The sequence below is a fragment of the Zophobas morio genome, unplaced genomic scaffold, assembly GCF_036711695.1.
Source record: "Zophobas morio isolate AGI-343-1 ecotype UQ-CSIRO unplaced genomic scaffold, CSIRO_AGI_Zmor_V1 ptg000379l, whole genome shotgun sequence".
In the NCBI taxonomy this organism is placed as follows: Eukaryota; Metazoa; Arthropoda; class Insecta; order Coleoptera; family Tenebrionidae; genus Zophobas; species Zophobas morio.
Window position 1 is genome coordinate 335,081 of NW_026972483.1, and position 24,131 is coordinate 359,211.

General features: G+C 31.6%; 3 protein-coding genes across 4 annotated transcripts; 1 reads left to right on the top strand and 2 right to left on the bottom strand.

Annotated features, from left to right (window-relative positions):
• Nucleotides 1–72: 72 nt before the first annotated feature.
• On the top strand, nt 73–1,917 carry LOC135120379 (WD repeat-containing protein 74-like). Its single transcript, XM_064044678.1, has 11 exons — nt 73–112; nt 165–268; nt 333–454; nt 512–584; nt 644–719; nt 768–832; nt 883–987; nt 1,037–1,109; nt 1,169–1,298; nt 1,403–1,502; nt 1,672–1,917. The coding sequence occupies exons 1-11, from the start codon at nt 73–75 to the stop codon at nt 1,837–1,839; spliced, it is 1,056 nt and encodes a 351-aa protein (XP_063900748.1). The 3' UTR covers nt 1,840–1,917.
• Nucleotides 1,918–4,896: 2,979 nt separating this feature from the next.
• On the bottom strand, nt 4,897–8,542 carry LOC135120389 (actin-related protein 3-like). 2 transcript variants are annotated; one of them, XM_064044688.1, is made up of 12 exons: nt 8,448–8,542; nt 8,283–8,392; nt 8,098–8,187; nt 7,944–8,038; nt 7,682–7,862; nt 6,813–6,949; nt 6,533–6,573; nt 6,352–6,451; nt 6,128–6,299; nt 5,346–5,455; nt 5,048–5,207; nt 4,897–4,993 (listed from the first exon to the last, which is right to left on the bottom strand). In XM_064044688.1, exons 1-12 carry the CDS (start codon nt 8,486–8,488, stop codon nt 4,974–4,976), a joined length of 1,257 nt encoding a protein of 418 aa, XP_063900758.1. In that variant the 5' UTR covers nt 8,489–8,542; the 3' UTR covers nt 4,897–4,973. The 2 variants fall into 2 exon arrangements, with proteins under 2 accessions (XP_063900758.1, XP_063900757.1); XM_064044687.1 differs by having other exon boundaries at nt 6,783–6,949.
• An 11,078-nt stretch (nt 8,543–19,620) lies between these two features.
• LOC135120419 (NADP-dependent malic enzyme-like) lies at nt 19,621–22,888 on the bottom strand. Its single transcript, XM_064044727.1, has 21 exons — nt 22,840–22,888; nt 22,403–22,561; nt 22,214–22,349; nt 22,082–22,153; nt 21,929–21,968; nt 21,811–21,878; nt 21,698–21,735; nt 21,511–21,586; nt 21,371–21,453; nt 21,273–21,323; nt 21,168–21,217; nt 20,997–21,101; nt 20,886–20,932; nt 20,740–20,832; nt 20,590–20,687; nt 20,465–20,533; nt 20,330–20,407; nt 20,177–20,278; nt 19,957–20,118; nt 19,824–19,896; nt 19,621–19,774 (listed from the first exon to the last, which is right to left on the bottom strand). Exons 1-21 carry the CDS (start codon nt 22,855–22,857, stop codon nt 19,695–19,697), a joined length of 1,698 nt encoding a protein of 565 aa, XP_063900797.1. The 5' UTR covers nt 22,858–22,888; the 3' UTR covers nt 19,621–19,694.
• Nucleotides 22,889–24,131: the final 1,243 nt, after the last annotated feature.

The window sequence follows — 24,131 nt, forward strand, 5'->3', positions numbered from 1 at the left end:
CACATGTCAGCTTTTAAGCATTAATTCCTTTTTAAAGACTTTTATTAATTTAGTATTGAATTTAAAAACTATATGAAAGTCTTCACTGGAGATAGTATTGGTCTTTTAAAAGGTTTTTTTTCCTTTTTTTTTTGTTTATGTAACTTCCAGTTTTAATATAATAGGGATATGTTTGGAAAAGAAGAGGGTAGTGTCTACCTGGAGGAACTTGAATCGTCAGAAAGCCATTGAAAAATTATCTTGGGGAAACGTTAACGAACAAAAAGAAGTTACAACTTATATCTGTTCTTGGACTATCAGAATTTTTACATCTACGTCCAATTGCGCATTAGATTTTAGTTGCCACATCAGACAAAACGGTTGAAATAATTGACGTCGAAGATGGTAATGTAGTTTCAACTTTGAAAGATTATACACATAATGGAAACTTTATATCTATAGAGGGAATAGAAAGGTTTTTAAAATAACACAATATAGTCATTTATTTTATACATAAATTATGAAATCATAGTTACATTGTTACAGCCTCAAGTGATGGTGTTATCCGCTATGTAAACTATGCTCCTGACGAAAGCAAGGAAACTGTAAGGCATTTACAATTCATTATAGTTATATTATTTTAACTTATTTCTAAAAAATAAAGTGTAAAAAAAATTTTAATGCCTCGGTGTCTTGTGTGCATACCAGTCCGGCTAATAAATCTATTATTGCCATAGGAGGTTTAATTATCTTTATTTTTATTTTGATCACATCTAAATTTTAAAAAGGTAGGGAGTTTGATCTTCATCTATACGACCTAACTTCTGATAAGCCATTATTTAAAGCGAAAAACGTTTGTTTTTTTTATTGTTATTACTTATTTTATTATTAAAATATTTTCAGATCTCTAACGATTCGGTGGATTTAAGATGTCCTGTTTGGGTAAATCGGTTAATTTTTTTAAATGATTCTGGTTATCATGTGGCTGTAGGCACAGGATATCATGAAGTACATGCTCTCTTCTAAGAATTATAGATTTACTAATTTCCTCATGCAGATCCGAAGGTATGATACACGCGCTCAGAGGAAGCCTGTGCAACGCGTAAACTTTGGAGATCTCCCCATTACGGGTCTTCCCTATTTTTATACTGATTATATTTTTCCAATATCAACATTCTCTCATTTGCAGCTATTTCTAAGCTATCTGAAGATAAAATCATCGCTGGTAACAGCGGAGGCTACATGAGAACTGTTGAATTTCGGTCAAAATCAAAAGTGCTATTAACAACAAGATTTAGAGGTTCTTTGGGATCAATTCGGTCTCCTCTTATTATGAATTCCTATATCTTTTCTTTTTTTTTTGTTTAACTTATATATATTAAAAAAAAACTTTAGTCATATTTTTTAAATTTTGTTTTAAAAGTGCTATAGCAAAGCATCCCGAGCTCCCTTACGTAGTCTCCGCAGGATTAGATCGTCACTTGAGCTTATATAGTCAAGCGAACGGACGCCCTTTAGAAAGAGTTGCTTTTTTTTATATCTTAACAGTTATTAAATTTACTTATTTGGAAATGTGGTTTAAAAATAATAATTTGTTCTGGTTGGGAAGACGTCGATAGTTTGGGATATTTAAAAAAAATTTCAAATTAAATTTATTACTTTAGATCGATATTAAAAATTTTTTAAACAAAGATTTACTTGAAGCAAAGATTGAACGATATTCTGTTTAGTAGTGAAGGCCGGCTTTTAGTTGAAAGCAATGGTGGACCAGAAGAACTTTTACAGAAAACTTTTGAGGAAGAAGAGAGAGAGGAGCTATGGAATTCTATGGAAAAATTAGTTGACGCAGCACAAGCTTAGCTATTTTAGTGCAGGCGCTATAATATTACTACTTCACTAATTTCTTTTATATAGAAATTGTTTAAAGCAAGCTAACTGCTTTGTTGACTCTGTTTAACCGTGCCATTAAAAATACTTACAGTGTTTAATATTACTTTTAGTTTTTTTTTTTACTTAGCACTGCATAGTGTGAGTAACTTTTGTAGAAGGGCTTTGAACTTTTACACCTCCATACAGTTCCGGCCAGTTTTCATGAATTTTATTTGTAGTCGTTGTAAGGCATTCAACTTTTTGTCAAAGACATTTTCTAGAGAGAGCGATGCCGTGTCAATTGTTATATTAATGAAATTAACGGTGATTGTTTATTTAATTCCAAAATAGCTTTTTAAAAAGTAGGTATGAGGGCTTTTTTCAATATTAAGGCGGTTTGTGCCTTCCATAGATTTCTGAATACTACATTTTTTTGTTTTTTTGTTTTGAAAGTATGCCTGAATATTTAGCACAATACGGTCGTTCGCCTGCAGTGCACTAGCTTAAACTATAGATTTGACCAGAACGCCGCTGACTGTGCTTGACAAAATAAGTGATTTTAGTTACACTGACGGCTTAGAGAGTAACAATCTCTTATTAAAGGCCAGAAAAATTTAAAGCTAGATTTCTTGCCTTGACTTCCGAATTAGACTGATTAAGTTTACCTACCTTAAGGCCCTGTTTTTAACCGATCCGGCAATATCTCCAGTCAAAACTTACAGGCACATATTATTCGGGCGTTGTACATGACGCCAAATTTCATCCGCCACGTAATTACTACGTCTTCTCCTGCCGAAGCCTGGGACTCGCTACCAAATGAATATGAGCGAAATTCAACTCAGAACATTTTGTTGCTAAAAAAAATCTTAAATAACTTACAAACTTGTAAAGTTTGGCCGCCAGTATAGCAACCTGTCCGGGGAAAAGATTCCTGACGTGGGCCATGTTAACCGCTTTTTTTTTGAGAGGGCTTCATGAGGGATTCAGCAACGTTAGTGATATGATAGAGCCCCAAATTAACAATACTTTTCAAGCTGCCGTTGCATTCATACTAGACAAGGAGTTTAAATTAAAGATGTCTGTAGAAGATAAGGTTTTGAAGGCCAGTATTATGGCGTCCCCGAAGCCTAACTAGAAAGGAACAGGATACTATTAGTCTTTCAAGGAACAATTTCTCTGAGTCCGTCAAACCCTAAATATAAATTTTGTTTACGAAGGGGCCTCTTACAAAAATTGTTGAATGCGCTGCCCTCGTTGTATGAACTTCACTAATAACTGTATTTGTAAGTATAAATTTACTAACGCTTATTTCTTCTATTAGCTCTGATTATTGTAAAGAACTAGCTCTATCACCTAGAAGCAAACCTTCCGTGATTTACGTAAAACTATTGGTAGTGGATAGTAGTGCGAGGCTTCTTTTATTTAAAGACTTGTGTTTATTAACCCCTATAACGTCAACTTTAACGCCCACTACAACAGCCGACGGAAACGTCATAGGTGCGACCTATAAAGGTGTTGTTAATATAGTCGGACTCAAGGTTACAAGCCTATTTTTACAAAGACGTTAAGGCTAATCTTGTCGGTTGGTAAGCTTATAGAAAATGGGTTTACTGTCCCAGTTTAACAACGATAAAACTAGTTTAATTAGTGGGAACGATAGGATATGGTCCCTTTCTCTCTTGATACAGGTATATGAAAAATACAGTTTTTTTGATGGTATTGCAATGTCTGGCATCGTAGACTAGATCATATCTCTGAAAAAGTCGTTCTTTCTATGTCCAAAAATAAATTCAAAATATTTATAATCTTTTCGTAAAAGTTGAAAAACTAAACGAAGTTTCTACAAGATATAATCTTGTCGATGCAGGAATGCAACTTATTAAAAAAACTAAAAATTCAAAGAAATATACTATCTTCGGCTTTTTTGCATACAGCACTTGTTCAGTAAGCATGCTGTAGAATTACTTGATTACTAGGAAACAATGCACTAGCCAATAACGTAGTTTGATGTTACTTCTTACAATCCCGTATTAAAGAGTTTTTTTTTTTTTTCAAAAAAGTCTACATGCGTAAAACGAAATTTGTTAATTATAAAATCAAGGTGACTTAATAAAACAATTTTTTTATCTATAAATAAACTTTTCCTTTGCATCAAGGAGTTACTTGTTACCCGTAGATACGCATTCCATCAGTACCTAATATCTTAAAGGAGGCTCTGGTAGATAAAGATAATAAAAGTCGGGTTGAACAAGCAAATGGTACAAGATTACGGAAGATTCATATTTTTAATTGCAATAAACTATAATTATTGTAGTTCATTTTATTTATTATAAAGGCCTTTCTGTCTTGTATCTTCAGACGGACGTTTAAGTTCAAGATGTAGCTTACAAGCTTATATTAATATATATAAAAGTACATGTAAAACAGCGTTGGTAATATATTGAAGGCGTGATAGACAATTATCTACAAATTTCTTTACACATAAAAGAACTGGAGGCGGGGTCAGGAGCTGCCCTAATAGGCGTCAGTGTTTAGTAGTACCTTTTGATCTTTAAGTTATATTGCTATAAAATTTATATCAAACTTGAACCGATCCCTCTTTTTCTTTTGTTTTGAATATTTTTTAACAATTTTAGGAGTGATATTAGCTCAAAGTAAGATACAGTAAATGCGAGCAAGCAAATGTAGTAAAAAAATAAAGATTAAGGTTGTATTTTCCGTTTCAGGTAGCTTCCTATGTAGATTAATTCTACTAGCTCACACCAAATCTTTCTAAAAAAAACCGCTGTGAAGCGTGCGTTCCACAGGAATAGCTGAAGTGCAAAAAAGCTGTTTTTAAATAAAATTTGTACGTGTGGACGGCTTAACATTCAAGTATAAGCGTTTTTTTTCACTTGCTTAAACCAGGCATCATAGGAAAATAAAAATATAATGGTAAGAAGACATTCAGTAATCCTCTTAAGCCGTCTTTTGCTTAATATGATAAGTCAATATTAGAAGTACGTAATTACAATTTTGAGTATCAAAAAGCTTTTTTCTCGCTCGTAATTATAATAATATTATTATGTCTTTATTCCTTCCCTATCAGAACGGAGATAATAGTAAACCGTGTCCGAAATGTAAGATCACGCCATAGTGCCAAACACTATTGGAAGTAAACTATTAAATCTCTCGAAAAAGAGCTAGTGAAAAGAAGAACCTGGATTGTGGCGACAAATGGAAGGGCCATACTCGTCATAGTCTCTTTTAGTGTGGCAGACTTTATAAAACTCGGGAGTAGACGCAAGCATACTTCCGCCAAACCAAACAGCGTACCGCTGCATATTGTGGGAGACAACGTTTACTTCAATGGGCTTCGGCTGCAGAAGAAAATACCGTAAAAGTCATTACTATGTTTACTTTTTACTAAATATTAAAGATTATAAAAAAAATAATAACGGTTAGTAAATGAGAGATGGTATCAACAATGCAAGACTTCACATTATTCCCCAAATAACCTTAAGCTGGCCATGGCTGAGCTGTTCAGAAATAGCGATTCGTGTCTCCACGCATTTGCTGATATCGCGCTTCAAGCGAAGAGCAAAGTTTTTAAACATTGTAGTTCCTCCTGCAGAGTGCACAAAAAATAATTACAGATTTTATGCCTACTGAAGTACTTTGATGTATAATATATTTAGTTTTTCAACTGTCAAACGTTTTTTCGGCAATTAAAAACATCACTAGAACGTCTTAATTTACTATGACAAAATATATTTAGGAGCTGCATAAAAGAAAAAGAAAGTTTTTTTTTAAGTTATTCACTGTTAAACTTGAGTTCGCCGTTCTTATTATTCATGAATTCATTATATTTTACCATTTTTAAAGTTTTCAAAATAAATTATGAGTCATCGCACACGCATGTTAAGGGGGCCATACTATTAAGTTATACTAGATAAATATTTCTTGTATATCAGTAGACTTATTACCGATCAGCTTTTCAAATGAAAAACAAATTAGACTCTGTACAGAATCGCCTGCTCGGAGACTTTTAAAAAGGAAAACAAAGCCATATCAACAAAAATAAAAGTGGCACAACCAAAAAAAAACTATTTGAAAAACTTTAGCGGCTGTCTTAACTGTCTAACTAAATTTCCTTAATAAAAACACTATAAATAGTATTACTTAACTTCTTTACCCTCAAAAAAAATAATAAACTAATAAAAATAAAAAACCCAGTAATAATGAAAAATACATATTCATTATATTAATAAAAAAAACAACGAGCGATAAAGAAAAGGACCGGAAAGTACAATGTTAGAGTAAAGGCCACGCCTCGTGTCAATGGGGCAGCTTTGAATGACCGCATCAGTAACGCTCGAAATGGACGCAGTGAAGTCCGGATTGGCAAATTCCGGATGAAAAAATATTTCAGGGCCAAGAAACCGTTCATACCCAACCTCCACTGCATACGGCTTTAATAATAATAATAGTAATAATATTTATAATAGCTATAATAATAATAACTTTTTTAGTAACGGAATGTTGGCCGTCATATTGTTTGATGTATTTTGAACGCTCTTCATCAAATTTCTGAAACTCCTTTGCCAAATCAGAGCAAACATAACTGGGAGAGTAAATTATTGCAGTCAATAAATAAGGTAGAAAGTAATAATATAATATTTTTCTTTTATTTATAACTTGAAACCTATAACGCTCTTTAATAACTTTAGCAACTTCCATGGAATCCTGTAAAAATATAATATAAACTTATAAAGTAAAGTAAAAAGTAAAAGTTATAACGAAGCAAAAGGCTGAAGCCACTAAAGATAAAATATAGATTGCTGTAGAAAAAAATATATAAACTTTTCTAATAATTAATAAATAAATAAAAGTTAAAAAGTAATGTAGAATTTTAAATATAGTAAGAGTTCATATTGAGTAATAATAATATTAACCACGTGGACTATCATGCACGTGGCGAATACCTCTGGTGGGATCTGCGGTTCTCTTTCACGAAGAAGTTGCTGGACAAACAAAGTTATGTCCCTTCCAGCGATTGGGATGTGCTTGATGGAACTGCCGATCACATAGCCTTCCACAACGGGAATCACGTGGGTAACGCCTACCAAATATAAACAAGGCTCGATTTGGAAAAGTTTAATCATTTCTAAATATTTATAAATATTTTTATATTCATTTACTAAAAGTGTATTTAACAATGCTAGAAAAAAAACCTTAAAGAAAATTAGATTAATTTTTAATTATTATTGAATGTAAAGATCATTAACGAAATAAATCAAGAATAACCCATTAACTATATAGTAAGGGTTTCTCAAATTAATAATTACTGACGCTTACAAAACAGTGAATGAAGATTATGAAAAAAATTAAAAAACTCTTCGTTAGCCAAATCTTATTGTTAATAAACTAAAGTAACTTTAGATTAGTGCACGGACATTTTATAAAATTTTATTCAACTCTAAAAGTTCAGGATTCAAAAATAAACAATTTAGTAAAAAGTAAAATGGCAAAATTTTGCAACTTAAAAGTTTAAAAACCATTTTGTTAGAGTTAATAAACCAGTATTCTCTTAACTCACAAATTTAAAAATTAAAGCGAAAAAAAGTTAGCATAAAAAATTTTCTTTAACAAAATTAAGCACAAATTAAGTTAAAGTCCAGACGTGAAATAAAAAATAAAAATTTGCTACAAATAATAGTAAAACTTTTAACCAAAAAAAATTAATTTGCAAATTGTTTTTTTCCAGCTAACTAGTCAATGTTATTAACTACTTTTATAATTAACTTTAATTCCTAAATAAAAAGATTTAGTAAAAATAATTTTATTAAAAGACCGTCTCCCGAATCAATCACAGTTCCTGTAAGTTTCCTTTTCAATTTTTCGACCGACGGCCAGGAAGCTGCGAGGGCTAGAACGGCCTGAACCGCGATATAAAGTCCAGGAACGTTAAAAGATTCAAACATGATCTCAGCGGTGTATTCACGATTTTCAGGAGTGTTCAATGGAGGCTCTGTCTTTATTGTGTTGTAGAAGGAATTTTCATATGTAATAAACATAGAGAAAGTAAGCTTAGCTTACTTAATTATTATAATTACCAACAAGAAATAGTGATCTTCAGGCTCTGCTCGAAGATATTTAAAAATCGCCTGTTCCCAATATTTCTCCATTAGATCCCAGTCTTCGACTATTCCTGAGCAAAAAGTTAAAATTAATAGGGTTAAGTAGATATGCGGGGGCTAGAAAATTTACCGTGACGAATGGGATTGTAAATAGCATAAGTTTTTTGGTTATCAACAGCTTCCTCTCCGATGAAAAAATCAAGATCTTCCAAACCTTTACCTTATATACAACAGTAATACGTTAGAACAAAAAGGTTGACCTGACGCCCGTTATAAAAATAATAAAAAAGTTTATTAAATCAATTTGTTATTTACCTAAACGGCGTTGAGCACTTTCACCGATAGCAGCTTTTTCTTTGATACCTATAGCTGACGGAATTATAAAGGAGGGTTGCGAATTACCAGCATATCCCATTTTAGTAAACCTAAATTAATAAAAGTATTTTAATTTAGTTGAAGAATCAAAATTAATGCATGCACCCCGTTCCATTATCTATGACAACTGCTGGTAACCTTGACATGCTTTAAATAAATTATTATTAGAGCTGTGGGTAACAAATTTATACAGCCCAACAAGAAAGGAGGAACCACAGAGAGTAGTAGAGAATAGTAGTGATAAGGCTATTAATTAGCTTGCGACCGTGCCTAACTTTTGATTGGCTGCCCTTTCTATGCTAATGTTTTGATACCATTGTTAAAAGCAGCCCAAAAATAAATAGGCATATCAATCTATTTACAAAATTTTGTAAAAACTTAAAAAAAATCGGGGGAGCAGAAGCAAATTTATCAAGCGATAATAGGATCGCTAACTATATATAAGTAATCCAATATATAAATGAATGCGTACACATAATTTTGTAAGGAAGCATACGAAAATATTGTAATAGAAAGGGAAAAATAAACCAGTTTCTATCAAGTTGACCAGAGAAGAAAAACATGTCAAAAAAATTATTAAATTAAAAAATTATGACCCAGTTGTTAAACAAGTAAACCAGGGAAGAAAAACATATTTTAAAAGAAATATTGACCTAAAAATTTGCTTAAGCTATTAAAATTCGTTATAAAAAGTAATTTTTGGTTTAAAAATTATAAATTATTCCGGCAGCTTAACAAATTAATTAATATACAAATATGGTAATAGATTACATTGCGTGGAGGAAATAATTATAAAGCAAACTTTAAACTACTGTAATATATATATATATTAAAGTAATTATTAGCAAAAGTATAGGCATGGCAAGTTTACCTAAAATGACTAATAATATAGTGATACATACTGAACTTTTTTATTCTAAATTTTATAATAATACACCGTTAATGCAACTTCCAAAAAAAAGAAGCACCGGTCTATCTCTGTGAAGGAAGGTTTTCCTAATATTTGTAAAGGATAAATTACTAGCAAAATGATTTAGCATCAACTACATTTTAGAAAATTTTGTTCAAAAAAAAACCATTTTTGCGGTATGAAAAGAGCTTTGCATCTATAAATTAGTGACTGTATTTTTGTCTATATTGATTAAAATATAAGTTAAGGATATTTTTATCAGTAAATCCTTTAGAAAACTAGTCACACGCGCCAGGGGCGACAAAGTCCATGGCCCCCTCTGGCCGTTGCTATATTGGCACTAAAGTATGCCAATAAAATCTTTACATTTACATTTCAAGCTAATCCTACAGCAGTCGCGGTAGGTCCCTCGGGCCCTATGAGTTTTTAATTTTTTACTTTTATATTAAAAAAAAATACTGTAAATTTTTGAACAAGTTTTTTATTGAGATGTTAAAATACAAGTCACAATAAACTTTAACTTCTAATTTGAAAATTTACAAAGCAAAATAGTTTCCGGAGCTGTGAGACTCCCTGAGACTACTGTAGGGTTAAAAAAGCATTCATTTATAAATATGATATATTTGCAAAAGGAATTTTTTTCTATAAATGCTTTTTTATCATAATTCAGTTTCGAAATGTAAATTAACTTATAACGATGACTTTTTTTAAAGTCATTGTCCAGTTACGTTTTAATATACTTCTTGCACAAATTCTATTTTTAAAACTGCCCTCATTGTTCCATTTATCGTTACTATAAGTACTTTAGTACACAGGCCTCAGTTTATATAAGAACCCCAGAACTGGTTTGTGACGGTATTCCACCACACTAAGCTAAGTCCAGGTCCAAAAATTCCCCTGTTTCCCAGTTCTTCGGAATAGTCGTTATGCATCTTCAAGAAAATACACTGGTGGGCATTCCTGCTCCAACCTTTTCTTTAGGTATAATAGAGACAAAAGATTTAAGATCTTTAAAAGTTGTCCCTAGTATGTTAGCGTCTAAAAAAAATTTATTACTTTCCTGCCACCTGAAAGTTAACTTTATTCATAAAAAGCCTGGCCCCATGAAAACAATTTAAAATATATGTAATTATTTTTAGCTGTTTAATTCTAGACTACTGCCTCAAAGCTTCTTCGTTTTACACTTACAGTTATATGTTTTATAAATTAAAAAGTACAGTTAACCCTCTAAAAAGAATTTATATACAACTAATTCTCGAACCTAATAAATCAAATAGAGGCTAAATTCTTTCGTGTTAAATTCTATTATTATAATTTATAGATTTATGGAACGTTAAAATTTTTAAATTGTAATTTAACGTTCATTAATTACAACAACTGCTTGCCAGCGTTAAAAGAGTTAGCGAGGGCGTTCTTCTCGTAAATTTCTGAGACTCGAAAAAGGTGATCGACTTTCGGTATTATGAGCGCTTTGATCCTTGTGTCGCATTTATAGCAACTTTTCATACATGGCACCAGTCGGCAAGTGCATCAAGATAGCGCCCCGGTAATATTGACTCAGCAAGGCATGCGACTTAGACGAGGGGTTTATATCAGCGGTATATAGGTGACTCGCGTGTAAGGATTAATTGGCAAGGTCACATTGCGTGCATAGATTGCAGATAGTAGGGCAGAAAGGGCCTTCTACTGTCAGCGATTGTAGCAGCTCAGCGCTCATTCGCACGCTGAAGGCACTTCCTTTAAATATGACTTCAGCACTTTGTAGAGGCCACGAAGGACGGTTAAGGAGAGAAAACTAGTGTAGCTGACCTTCTTACTCAACTCGGCAAAGACCTCCGACGGCACAGTACAGCAGTCTCTTCCCTTTTGCCGACCGCTCACGGTAGGTTGAGTTGATATTTACAGGTTTCAGCCTCCAGTCTCTGAGCATTCGCTAGCATCACAACACTCGCCATTTCCATCATGTTGTAAAGGAACATAGGGCCATCGCTAAATTAACTAAAAAGCATGGTGTAATTCAACACTGATACTGAAATTTTTTTTAGTATTTCACTAGTAATGCCATCGCATCTCGTTTTTCATTAACTAGCTTGAACGGCTCGTTGGGCCATAGTTCAGGGGAAAGCTCAGCTGGTGGAGCGCACCGTTGGCAGTTAGGAGAGCATTTTGGGAGTAAGAAGATTAGTAAAAGGTGTGCCTTGTCTCCATTGCGCTCGGCCACAACATTGCCTATGCGAAGGGGCGGTAGTGGTGCATGTTTCCAATTTTTTACTTGTTTAAAAAAAAAAAATTTCCGAAAGAAGGGAAGGCTAGGCCCCTGCCTTCCATATAGAGCTCACGTTTTGCTTCTCAGATATAATTAAAAACCATCAGCTTTTTTCTAATGAACCAGTGCATTTGGTTTAGCGCTTGTTTTTCCTCAACTTTTTGTAAGAGCATTTTAGATCAACTGATCCCCAAGCCTGAAAAAGTAGTGCCTAAGTACCGATAATCGAGTTTAGAAGAAAAAATAAAATGTGTTTAATTTAATTTTCAAGTATCAGATACTTTTATATTATATTGTGACTTATTCTGGTGGGTATGATAAAAAAATAAATTAAAGTTCATTTTCTATATGTTGTAATTAGATGATCCTTATGCTTTTCACAATTCTAAAGCAAAAAAATTTATATGAGTTCTACATAAATTGGCAAAAGATAAGGAAACATAACATAATATATAATTTACTAAAAAATTTAAACGGTTAATAGTTGTTAGTAAACAAGCAAAAGCCTTCCAATTGCTGTCCTCAACTACAAAAAGAGTAAATATAGATTAAAAAAAAATTTGCAAGTAGTCGCAAAAGTTTATTTTAGACTTTACCATTAGATGAAAGTTCGGGGGTCGAGATTAATCGCTACTCTAAAACTCAACTTTTGCATATGCTTGTTATCTTAGCGCAGTAATTAATTTATATAAAAGGCAAAAGCTTTCATATACGTTAAAATACATTTTAAAGATTTTTTACCAATTTTATATAAATCTCATCTACCATTTTATTTAATACATATTAAAGAATTTAGTTAACCTTTACAGAGTTATTTTTAAATCAAATTATTGGTTAAATGAGTAGAAATTTTCTTTAGATTTTTGTAAACAAAACTGAGAGTTGCAGAATTCATATCATTCCAGTGGGGAGAAACTAGTATAAGGGATTAATTAATATACGTTAAGCGAATATATATCTGAAATAACAATATAATTTGTTCTTAAAGTAGTTTTACATAATAAGCGTATAAAATAAAGAAATTGCCCACAATATTCGAATTTTAAATTTGCACATGCGATTAATTACAAAAAAAAATATTAGTTTTGATTTTTTTTAAGCGGTTACAACAAAAATACGCTATACAAACAAATGAATTTCGATGGTATCAAAGATAACGGCGAACAGTTAAATGACCAATTAAAAAGGTCTAATTTAGAGGGAATACAAATTCTAGTAACTTTATCGCCTATAGTATTAACATGAAATTGAAAAAACCTTTATAAGTACTAAAAAGTTATTACATGTGCGCAAAATATTTGCCACGGGAAGTTGATAAAAAAGAGATAATTAAATAAAAAATTTTTAAAAAATTATATAACCCCTCTCAATCAGCTTTTTGCTTAAATTATTGTCTTCTAATATTTACAAAGAACTATTAAATAAGATTGTATACCAAACAATTATTTCATTTTGTTTCTTAACTTTTCTTTAAATATGTAGGAACTATACCCTGGGGATAATTTTGCATTTTTTTAAAAATTATTTGTAGTCAAAGAACTAGAAAATAAAAGGTGAGTTTAAGATGGTTAGCTTTAGATGTGCGTAATTCAAGTAAAGCCTATTATACTATGACCACCTTGTTCGAATTGGTTTAAGTTAATTGTAACTAAGCTTCGCTTTCTTAAAGGAATTTCAGCCCTACTTTTTTGTCTTCGTAGAATATTTTTTTAGTATCCGCTTACTTGAAAACAGGTTGATCTAAAAAAAAATTTGTAATAATATACATAGGTACCCCAAGTTATAAATAATTTGATTAGTGCAGGTATGAAGAAATTAAAATTTTAAAGACGCAAATAGTTTAATGTTATTTAAGAATCGGCATTTATAGTGATAAACAACCTTATTAAGTTCGATGTCTTGTTTCCTTTGAGGGTCTCTACATTTTTTTTTATTAACACACAACACACAAACAGGCACTCTAAAAGATTAAGGGGGGTTAAAATAATTATTAATTTCCTATGAAAATCTAAAAAAAACTGGTAATTCAACGTATACCGAAGTTTCCAATCTCGCAGAGTATTGAGTGGCTTTTTTTTCATGTTTTCTATATTCTAATCGTAGCTACATTTGAAGTATACGCATAAAATTTTTAGGTGTGCTCTTCTAGTTATTTCGTTAAATCCAGAAGGAGCCCCACATGTATCTGAATTAAACATACTCTCGTTTCCTGGAGTTACCTGGCAAAATACATCTCTAAAACACTACTCTTTTCTCCTCGCCAGTAACCAACCCTCTTTTACCTACAATACAAAAAATGTGAATAGTAAAAAAAATGACAGGTAAAAACCTATCAATGTTAAAAATTGTTGATTAGCACAAATAAAGTTTTATTCTTGCCCTTTATTTAGAGATTCTCCACTTTTTACCCCTTTAATTTAAATTTTAAAAGCTCCATTTTTAGTTTTTTAGTATTATTACTGATACTTGAATCGCAGACCCTACAGGATTACTAAAATTAAAAGCGCTCTTTTTTTTTTTCGTATTATAGGATGTAAAAACTCATTGGACTGCTTATATTATTTAAATTTTTCGTTAAAGTTAGTTCCTCAAGTTCGTTAACTTCTTTTTCACAGAGAATTTCTCCAACCAAACTTGAGAGTTCTAGGAGAGTATTATTTTCCTGCTAAAACTAGAAAAGCCTTAAGCTGACCTCGAATGTGGCCTTTTAAATATTGTTAATAAGTTTTAGCTTCTCCCTTGCATGAAGTATCATACCTAGTTCTAACACTTTATAAAAATATAACATGGTCTTAATTAGAACTTTTTTAAAAAACATTAAAGGAATCATTGTGCAGCCTGTGTTTAACTTGCAAACAAGTGTTGAGAATTTTTTCAAAGGACAATTTTACTTGGGCTTTCACTTTTGAAGATATCCATCTGCCTTAAATTATGAAAAGCTACAAAATATACGTTCTTTTCCTGTAATATTCGACGTGGTTCGATAAAGGCAATCCTCTTTTCTTGGTTTTATTATTTTTATTAATTTTTATCTTGTTCATTAATGTTAAAATATTATTCTGAGCCAGGATTTCTTATAATACATAGTTATTTAAAAAATTGCGAGTTTAATGTTCAATAAAAACGAAAAGCAATTTTTAGTGAACCTATCTACTTTTGTTCGTACTAGTTCTTAGTAATAGCAGTGTGGAAAAGCTGTTTTTTGAGTCAATAAACCAAAACCCTAACTCCAGAAAGTGACTGAAAATGTAACATTAAGTTTATAACACAAGCTATTTATTAAAAATTTTACAAGTATACCCAATTAAACCCTGTCTAATACTAACCCATTTCTGCACTTAAATTTATTTTAATTTTTTTTTTTTCATTTGTAATTTGTGATTATCACTTGTCTAGTATTTGTAATTCTTAATGATTTTTACTGTCATTTTGGTATTTTTTAAACTACCACTAATTTCAAACTTTATATATAGTGCAATAAAGAATAAATGTATTTATCATTCACTGAATTACCTATGCTCTCAGATGCTTACAATAGATATATATGCTTTGAAGAATTTATATCTACATTTCTAATTTATTTTGTAATATAAAGTGACATACCACCGTACACCATCCGTTTTCCGTACTCAAGGTTATAAAATTCACATGTTTAAATTATTGGCTCTAGGTTATTTCATGTTATAATAGTTAGTATTCTCATAATTTTTTTTTTACTGTTATTACATTAATTGTTACTGTAAAAATTAAAATTTTGTCATAATAAACTTTATTCCAATCATTTAATGATAGGATCGAATGTTATTATTAGATTCATATGTTACCAAAAAATACTTCTAAGAAGGTTGTGTTTAGTGTATCAGTTAAAATGATAATGTGTTATTATAAATTATAGTTGATTAGGAATGTGCTAAATTCTAAGTACTATTACTTGCTGCTTGTATAAAAAGTCTTTGATTGGCTTTACCAACGAGTCATGATGCCCCAATTGGCACATGAAAAAAAAAAGGTTGTTCCTTACGCTTTGTGGTTGACTATGAGTTCAAAAAACCCACACAATACGTAAGTACCTGTCTAGTTAGTAATTTGTATGGTATTATGTTTTTAAGGCTCCTTTACTTTAAGTTGCAAAGATGGCGGTAGAGAGTAATTCCTAAAGCTTTTGCTTTATTAATAACTTAGGTGTTATGGGCGTTAAAGCTTCAGTGCTGAGATATGAAGCGTGGGCGCTCCAGAAAATATCTAAAGTAAGGTAAGCTTGATAAGGAGCCTTTTTACTCTTTCTCTCTTTAGCGGGAGGTCTCTACTCACCCAGCAGTAATTGTAACTAGCCATGCGTCAAATGATTCTTCAGGAATTTCTAAAAATAGTTGAATGCGTTATATCGCAAAACGAGTTGAATCTGAACAATACTATACTGCGGTGTCATCGGGTTATTAAGTTGTAGGAACATTGATAAACATGGAGTTCATGTAGGTCGGTAGAGAGAAGAAGTGGAAAAAGAAGAAAATATTGGTAACTCAGCTTTGAATTTAAAAAAATTACTCGCCCTAAATATCTTTTTTGGACGTCGCCTTTATCTAATTAGTTTTTTAAGCTATTGAGGAGAAAAAACGGAAGGCAACAAGGTTTAGTAGTTGAGGCTTGATTAAATAAATAAGCCAATGCGTTTCATGCAAAATCTGGTGTCGTTAATGTCTATAAGTTTTTGCCCACTCATCGCATTAAAGGTTTTTGAAATGTTAAATTTGCTAATCTGCAGTTTTAAGGTACGCATGGGGGTGGAAGGTTCTAACAACCATATTAACTCCTTATAGGTTACTAATTACTCTATTTACATCTGGCGAGTAGGTTTAATTTGCAAGAGTAGGTCTATGGTAATTTGACCCTAAACTACAGGCTCGGTCTCCAAAACCATCTGTTGTAAGTTTGAGTACCATGTGCTAACGGATTAGGCCAGCAAACAACGAAACATAAAAAGTGGTAAATTTAGTTACCAGTGAAAGTAAAACAAATCTATTTTGAGCCCCAGATTTTTCCCCAGTAAAGGATGAATCACCGTATCATGATCTGAAGAACGCGTGACGTGCTGGATTATAAAACTGGCATGGCAATATTATGGTGGTATATCCCAGCATATAAAGTGCAACGTGTTATACAGGCTGTGGGTCCTAGCGGAGCTAAAACAAATTTTGTAGTCCAAATTAAAAATTTTTAGATAATTATTAGCTTTTCCACAATTTATAAGGTATGTATTTAAAGTTATGGCCCCGCGCCAGATAGATGATGTTTCTTCATAATATTTTTTTATAAATCTTTAGCGCATTATTTTTTATTTGGGATTATATATATAATAAACATTAATACTTATTGGATCGGTAGAATGACTAACAATGTTTATTTCCTTGGCTTTTTGGATTTAAAGCCAAGTATATTTACGCAGAAACGAAGAATATACTTTAAGTAAAGCAGCTACATAGCCCATGAGTCTCTTAATAATTGCAAATGACAACTGTTAAGTAATAGCAAATTTAAAATGAATACCCACACCCATATTATATTCTTATTAATTGGTCATAAGTAGTTATGTTTACACTGTTACTTTAATAAAGTAAATAGTAAATAAAACTTATTAAAAGTAGCTGGACTGCCTTACCTGGTTTAGTTTCTAATAGGCTATTCATACGAAGCTTCTCACTCAGGGAGTCACCAATACACATGTTAAGTCCAGTAGAACAAATAAACTTTAGTACATCAATTGGTTGGTTACTCCTTGCTCGGGTCTCTTTTTTTGTAGTTCCTCTTAAGGGGGTTTTAGGAATTCTGAAAGGTTATTGCGACTTTTTTTTTACTTAACTTAGGTTAGTTTATATTAAGTACTTTTGTTATATTTAAGTAAGCTCAACTATTGTATGTTCATATTTTTTTGCATAAAAAGGTTTTTGTTGAAAAAACTTCAAAATGAGGCCCGTGCTTTCTTCTCAAGTTATTAAATGTCCTCCGGACGTCACTGTTAAGTTTAAATCTAGAAAAGTCACCGTGGTAGGCCCTAGAGGTTTATGCGTTTCTCTGAATAAGCGTTTATCACTTTTATAATAAATAATCATTTTTGCGTTTGATCAATTAGGAACTTTGGTACGGGAATTTAAACACATTAAAGTTTCAATGGTTCGAATAAGCAAAAACTCAATTCGTGTAGATGCCTGGTTTGCCACAAGAAAGAAAATTGCCTGTGTGAAAACTCTTTGCACTCACATTGAAAACATGATTAAAGGCGTACGACTTGGTTTTCAATACTCTATGCGGCTGGTGTACGCCCACTTTCCCATTTCTGTAAACTATTCCGATCCCACTCGTTTGGAAATACAAAATTTTCTTGGAGAAAAAAATCAACGTGTTGTGAAGATGGATCCTGGAGTTACTATTCGAGGCGGTGACATTAAAGGAAAACTTATTATCGAGGTTTTTTTTTTGATAATAAAAAAAATTTTAAATTATTTTATTTTCTTAAATTTTAGGGGAATGACATTGAGAAGGTTTCCCATTCTGCAGCTTTGATTCGGCAATCCGTTTTAGTAAAAAATAAGGATATTCGCAAATTTTTGGACGGGATTTACGTGGAAAGTAAATCCACTATTTTAACGGAGGATTAATTTTTCACGCTTTATTGTACTTTTCCTTGAATTCAAGAATTAAAGTTTTTCTTAAAGATTTGTTCTTGCTTAATTATTAATTATTTAAATTTATAGTTTAATTTTTCTGGCCTGAAGTTTTAATTTATTATATAAATGCAATCACCAACCAAAAGTTACTTGCTTTTTTATATAGAAAATAAGTTTTGTTTAGTCTATTAGCGCTTTTCATATCTTTTCAAAGTTGCTACATGCAGCGTATTTGCTTATGAGTCTGAATAATTTTAGCTTTTAAATAATTTTTTTCAGTATTTTTGTCTGTTAAGAAAATTTTGCTTTCAGATTAGCCACAAATCTTGGAAAACATTTGAAAATTAACTATTTACTGAAAAGTTTATGAAAAAGTATTAAAAGATTAAGAGTTTAGATTATTTTAGCTTCCCCAATTTTGCAACCTTTAATTTTCGTAGGATAAGCTAAGCTTTATAGTTAAATTCTTGCTGCTCTTTTGTCTTAAAAAAAAGTCATTGAGAACTCCAACACACTGAGTTCTTAATATAATTAACTTTCTTAGCTGGAGGCATCAACTTGAAAAAGTTAACTATTTTTTTTGAAATTTTTTTACTATTTGTGTACATAATAATCGTGGGCCCGTTGAACCTTATAAAATTTATTTAGTTTAAAAAAAATATTAACTTTGCTACAGAATTTTTATATTCGTTTTACCTCCCGGAGCGTCTTGAGAATACGTGAAGTCCTTTATTGTTACGTTAGCTTTTTTTTTATCTCTTTTATATTTTGGTTTTGCTTCAAGAAGTTTTTGCTCTGATTTAGGAAAGCATAATAAATGTATAAATTTTTTTTTAGATACAATTGAACGTTACTTTGAAGGACTGGGAAAAGTTTAATATTTCCTTTACTTTTTTTTATTATAATTACCTTTACTTTTAGTTGCGTTAATAAAGTTGATCACAAGTTGTTAGTCTACGAGAAATAATCTCTAGTGCTTTTTTAAAAAAAGACAAAAGTTTATATTGTTCATAATTTTTACTTTAAGAGTAACTTCAGTAAATACGTTAAAAATCACTTCTTTACTGCATCATTTTATTTTTTTTAGTAAAAAAAAGATTTCCTTACTTTTGGGAGTGTTAATTTTAAAAAAATATTTGGTTTTTTTTGTATGAAGTTAGAAAATGCTAAATAACTAAAGAATGCTATTGCTTTTGGAAAACGCACACGCTATTGCTTTGGGCATTGCCTTTACAATTTGCCACCACAAATTATAAAGTAAAAAAAAAAAACAAGTATCCTTATATACTTTTATTGGCTATAAACGTTTCCTCTTGCCTTTTACTACTTCGCAGACAAATTATAAAAAGACTATCTGAATCTTTTTTTTTTATAACTATATTGTAGTGGAGTTATAAGATTAGCTTTAGCCCGCTTTTCTATGCACAAAGACTAAAAAAATCCTTTTATAAAGTTTATTAAACAGGTAAAGTCAGTTTTCTTTTTCTTTAGAAAGTTGACAGAGAAGTAATGGGCTAAACAAGGCGTACAATTGGCTGGTATTCTGGAACGTAATATTTTGAATCCACCAGATTCTTAAGAGACTCCAAAGAGGCTAATAAAAATATGAATATTCATGAAAGCAACAAAAAAAGTGCACTCACGTGGCCTCTTGTTTCTGGCGATGCCGGTGTCCCATGCGTGAATGCAGGTGTCGATGGTAATTTTCTTGCTGACCTTTTAACAGCGTAGAAATGAATAAAATTTAATATTAAAAATTGTTAAAAAAAAATTAACCTCACGAATGTGGTCGAGGCCAGGATAGACTTTTCCATCCTTCATATCCCCATCCGTGAGAGAGCTGGCCAATGAACATGCAACAACGTAGAACATGGAGTCCGGAATAATAGATGGACGGGCAATAGCACTCATGAGTCCGAGACTCGGAAAAACGTACATCTACAAGGAAAAAAAAAAAAACTAAGATAAGTTAAACGTAAGGCCGAGAAAGGCTTGCGTTATTGGCTTGTGAGGAGTGCAAGGTCTTCCCGTTGTACTCCACGGGGTCAAAGGGAGACCCCGTAGCCAAAAGGGCCCTCCCATCGCTCCATTTGAACGCCTTAAAAAAAGGATTGTAAAGTTTTATAGGAAAAAAATGGGGAAGAGCCACATCTTCAGTGGTGCACTCGGCGTTGTCCGTAGGGTTCGACATGGGACAGATAAAAGGCCTGTCGCAATACTTCATCATCTTTTAATTATATTACATAAAGAAATATTTATAGTAAAAATAATAATAACAAATCACTTCTCGAATAATCTCTTCGGTAAACGCACCAGCAGCTCCACTCAAGCCGAGAAGAATAGAGGGTTTCACCTAAAACATATGAACTCATAATAAACATTAATATTTAAGTAAATAAAAGAAAATACTTCTTTGATGGTTTCTAACAGAGGAAGGCCGTCTAGCTCTTGAGGTTTTGCGAATGGAAGCTGTTGCTCTCCCGCTCTATGCCGTCCAATGAGCCCCTCTTAGGGAAAAAAAGTTACCGGCAAAGTACAGTAAAAAAGTAAAAGTATAACTTGAATCCAATATGTATATATTTTCGGCTGCAGCTTCCTTACTCAAACCTTCTTTCATCATGCCAGTCATAAGGGCATCCATAACGCCAATCCCTATAAACAGTAACGATTGTAACGATAATAATAATGTGATAGTATTTAATGACCAGCACTTCCTCCTCCAAGACACACTATTTTCTGGTCTTTCAAAGCACTAAAATGCGAAAAGAACAAAAATATATAGCAGAAGAAAAACTTAAAAAAAAAAGCACGCCAACCTCCTTGGAAGACCCCGAACTCGCAAATACCCCATAATCCCTGCAAGAGCAACGGCGCCAGTGCCCTGAATATCATCATTGAACACTAAATGGTTTTCTTTATATCTAAAATATTAACACATTAAAATAATTTTTTTCTTGTCTTCGCTCAAATTTATGAAAATATAATACCTTTCGAGTAAAGCAAATGCATTTCGAGAACTGAAATCTTCAAATTGAACCTTAAAAGGTAATTTGTATATCGTAATAAGATTATAAAAAAGTTTTTTTTAGTACCAAGACTTTTGGCCAGCGCGCATATACAGCACTCATGAACTCGTCCATTAACTACACAATATTAATAGTAAACATTATAATCATAATAATAATAATACTTCTATAAAAAGCTCGTGAGGCACGCGAGGAGTTTTCCTACCAATATAGAGCGGGTCATCAAGGAGAGTCTTATTATTGGTGCCTAATAGTAATAATAATAAAATAATTATTATTATTATATAATAAAAGCGGATCTCACCAAAATCCAGTTGGATGGGAAGAACTTTTGCTGGATTGACACCTCCAACTGCCACATACAAAGCAAGTTTTCCTATCTGTAATAATGAAGTATAAAAATATAAATCTCTAGCATATCTTTTAAATTGTTAATCATTAAATTTCTATTAAAAAAACTTGTTAATAAAGAAAAAAAATAATATATATACAGGAATTCCCATCCCCTGACATCCCAAATCACCAAGACCTTATATAAAATATAAAAAGTTAATTCCTAAAATGAAAACAATACGAAGTTATCCTCAAAAAAAATAAAATAAACCCAAAATTCTAGATCCGTCAGTGACCACAATGACGTCAACTTCTTCAACAGGCCAGTTATATACCATACTGCCAAAAAATAAACATAAATTTGTAAATAAAAAGTTCAACCAATTTACCTGTGCATCTCACTTTTATCTTCGGGGGTAAAGTACATCCCTGGAAATAGTAAAAAAATTTAGCTTACTACTCAAATTTTAAAATAACTTTTTTTTAATAATAAACTTTAAAATAATTACTCATAAAAACAATCTTTCTTTTTTTATTTATACCTCGAGATCTCCTATAAATAGAAGAAAAATTTTGACACGCCTTCCCAACAGTGGGTGTATAAATGATGGGAGCTAAAGTTAGAAACGCAATAATAGTATGTATATATGTGCTTAAAATAATATTCAACAAACCCAGTTTATTTAAATTTTTAGAAACTACATAGTAATAAAGAGTTTCGTTTCGGTCCATTAAATTCGAAAGTGTCACGTAACGACCCACATCAGACTGGCAACTTTCAAGATGACGAAGAATTCTTTGCTCTTGTTTCTTAAGAGATATTAATAAAGTATAATATTTATACTAAATAAACATTGACAAACCTCAATAGGTATGTGCGCAGGAGGAACTAATCCGCGAATGCCTAACCGCTCTCTTTCCGAAGCAGTAAAAGATGTGCCTTTGTTAAACAAGGGATTGTGAATAAGTGCTGCTCCGTGCTCGTTTGTACTCCATACATGAGTATTAAAAGCTTCCTTACACTTGGATTACATAGTAAATATAAACTTAGTATACTCTTAAAGGCTTTATGAGAAACTTCAAAATATATATATTTAAAAAAATCCGATAAAATCGTTAAATTAATTAGGATACAAGCTTAATATCAATATAAAATATTTTGTTAACTTTACAACCAAAATCTAACGTAAATCTAACGTTAAATACGTATTACAACAAACTAGTATTCTTTTTCATTTCATATATATTAAGCAGGGCGATAAAAAGTCAGTGAACATATGACAAAGCATAGAATATTAACCGAGTAACATAAGAACATAGTATTTTTAGCCTTAAAAGGTTTACGTCCAAACATTTTGTGTAAAGAAACCATTATCGACAAAAACGAAACTTATATTCTCACAAAGTCACGAGGGCTTAAATTTTAACGTGCTCTACTTATTAAAGGTTTTAAAACTATACTCGATATAAAAGTTAGAATCCATTGGTCAAAATTATACTAAATTTACCACATTTAAGAGTATATTTTTTTATAATTACACCAGGTGTCTATCCTTGAATCCTATTTTAAAGTTGCAATTATTATAATTACTATTTATTACAATATTATATATTAAATTGTGCTAATTTTTAAGGTGTAATTAAAAGCATTATTATTGTGTTAAAGCTACTATAGGACAGCTAATCTAGCAAGTTGATCACCTCGTGTAACGTAAGTAAAGCATTTTCCTTCCACCCTCACGCTTAGTAATTTTTCTGATAGTTATTTACTTTTCTCCTCATTCCTTCAAGAAGGTAACTTCGTCCCCACTTTCCTTACTTAATTAATAATTTCATTTCATATTATTTAATTATATAATTAATCCAAATTTAATAAATAAACAATTTCTTTGAAGTGAACTCGAATCAAAGTATTGGATTGAAAAAAGCTGATAGATTTCTCCACACTAAGAAGTTGAACCTCGTAAAAGGGACAGACTCATATATAAAGGTATGGAATCCTCACAGAAACCAAAAAACATAATTACTTCGTCACGTTTCTATTTAACATAGTATATGGAATAACTTGCAAAAATGATGTCTGCAATTGCTTTTTTAGATACTTCAGTTCAGTGTATTTTTATCACTGTATCTTTTTTGTTTTTAGAGAACGTCATATACCAAGCGTCTTGGTTCTGAACCTGCCGCAATAAAAATACACAACTTCCCAGAGCCATATTAACTATGGTTCTTTTTTTTTTTTTTATTAAGGTAATATATTTTATAAACTTAATAGCTAGTTTACAATTGCTAAATTTAGTAGCATCATAAAAATGTTATATGGTAAAAGTTCAGAGCTAGGGCTCCAATTCCATTCCCCTCCCCTTTCGCTTTACTAAATGAGTGCCGCACTAACAGCTATTTAAAAAATCTGGTTGGCAAAAAAATCATTAACAGCATGGTTTAATGTAAATGAGTGCTACTTCTTAGTCATATCAAGGTACTTATTTTTGAAAACGACCATCTTTATAAAAATGCTACACACAATATTATTAAACGTATGTTGACAAAATTTTGCGGTGTCGCCTGTCTTTTTAAATATTTACAAAATAA

Coding starts and splice junctions, on each gene's coding strand:
- LOC135120379 (XM_064044678.1), top strand. CDS start 73: ATGAAAGTCTTCACTGGAGATAGTATTGGTCTTTTAAAAG. Junction 113..164: donor TAGTATTGGTCTTTTAAAAG/GTTTTTTTTCCT, acceptor TTAATATAATAG/GGATATGTTTGGAAAAGAAG. Junction 455..511: donor TCTATAGAGGGAATAGAAAG/GTTTTTAAAATA, acceptor ATGAAATCATAG/TTACATTGTTACAGCCTCAA.
- LOC135120419 (XM_064044727.1), bottom strand. Junction 22,350..22,402: donor CTGCGCACATACCTATTGAG/GTTTGTCAATGT, acceptor ATATCTCTTAAG/AAACAAGAGCAAAGAATTCT. Junction 19,775..19,823: donor CGCCAGAAACAAGAGGCCAC/GTGAGTGCACTT, acceptor TATTTTTATTAG/CCTCTTTGGAGTCTCTTAAG.
- LOC135120389 (XM_064044687.1), bottom strand. CDS start 8,488: ATGTCAAGGTTACCAGCAGTTGTCATAGATAATGGAACGGG. Junction 5,456..6,127: donor CTCTAACATTGTACTTTCCG/GTCCTTTTCTTT, acceptor TGCACTCTGCAG/GAGGAACTACAATGTTTAAA. Junction 5,208..5,345: donor TCAGCCATGGCCAGCTTAAG/GTTATTTGGGGA, acceptor TTTCTTCTGCAG/CCGAAGCCCATTGAAGTAAA.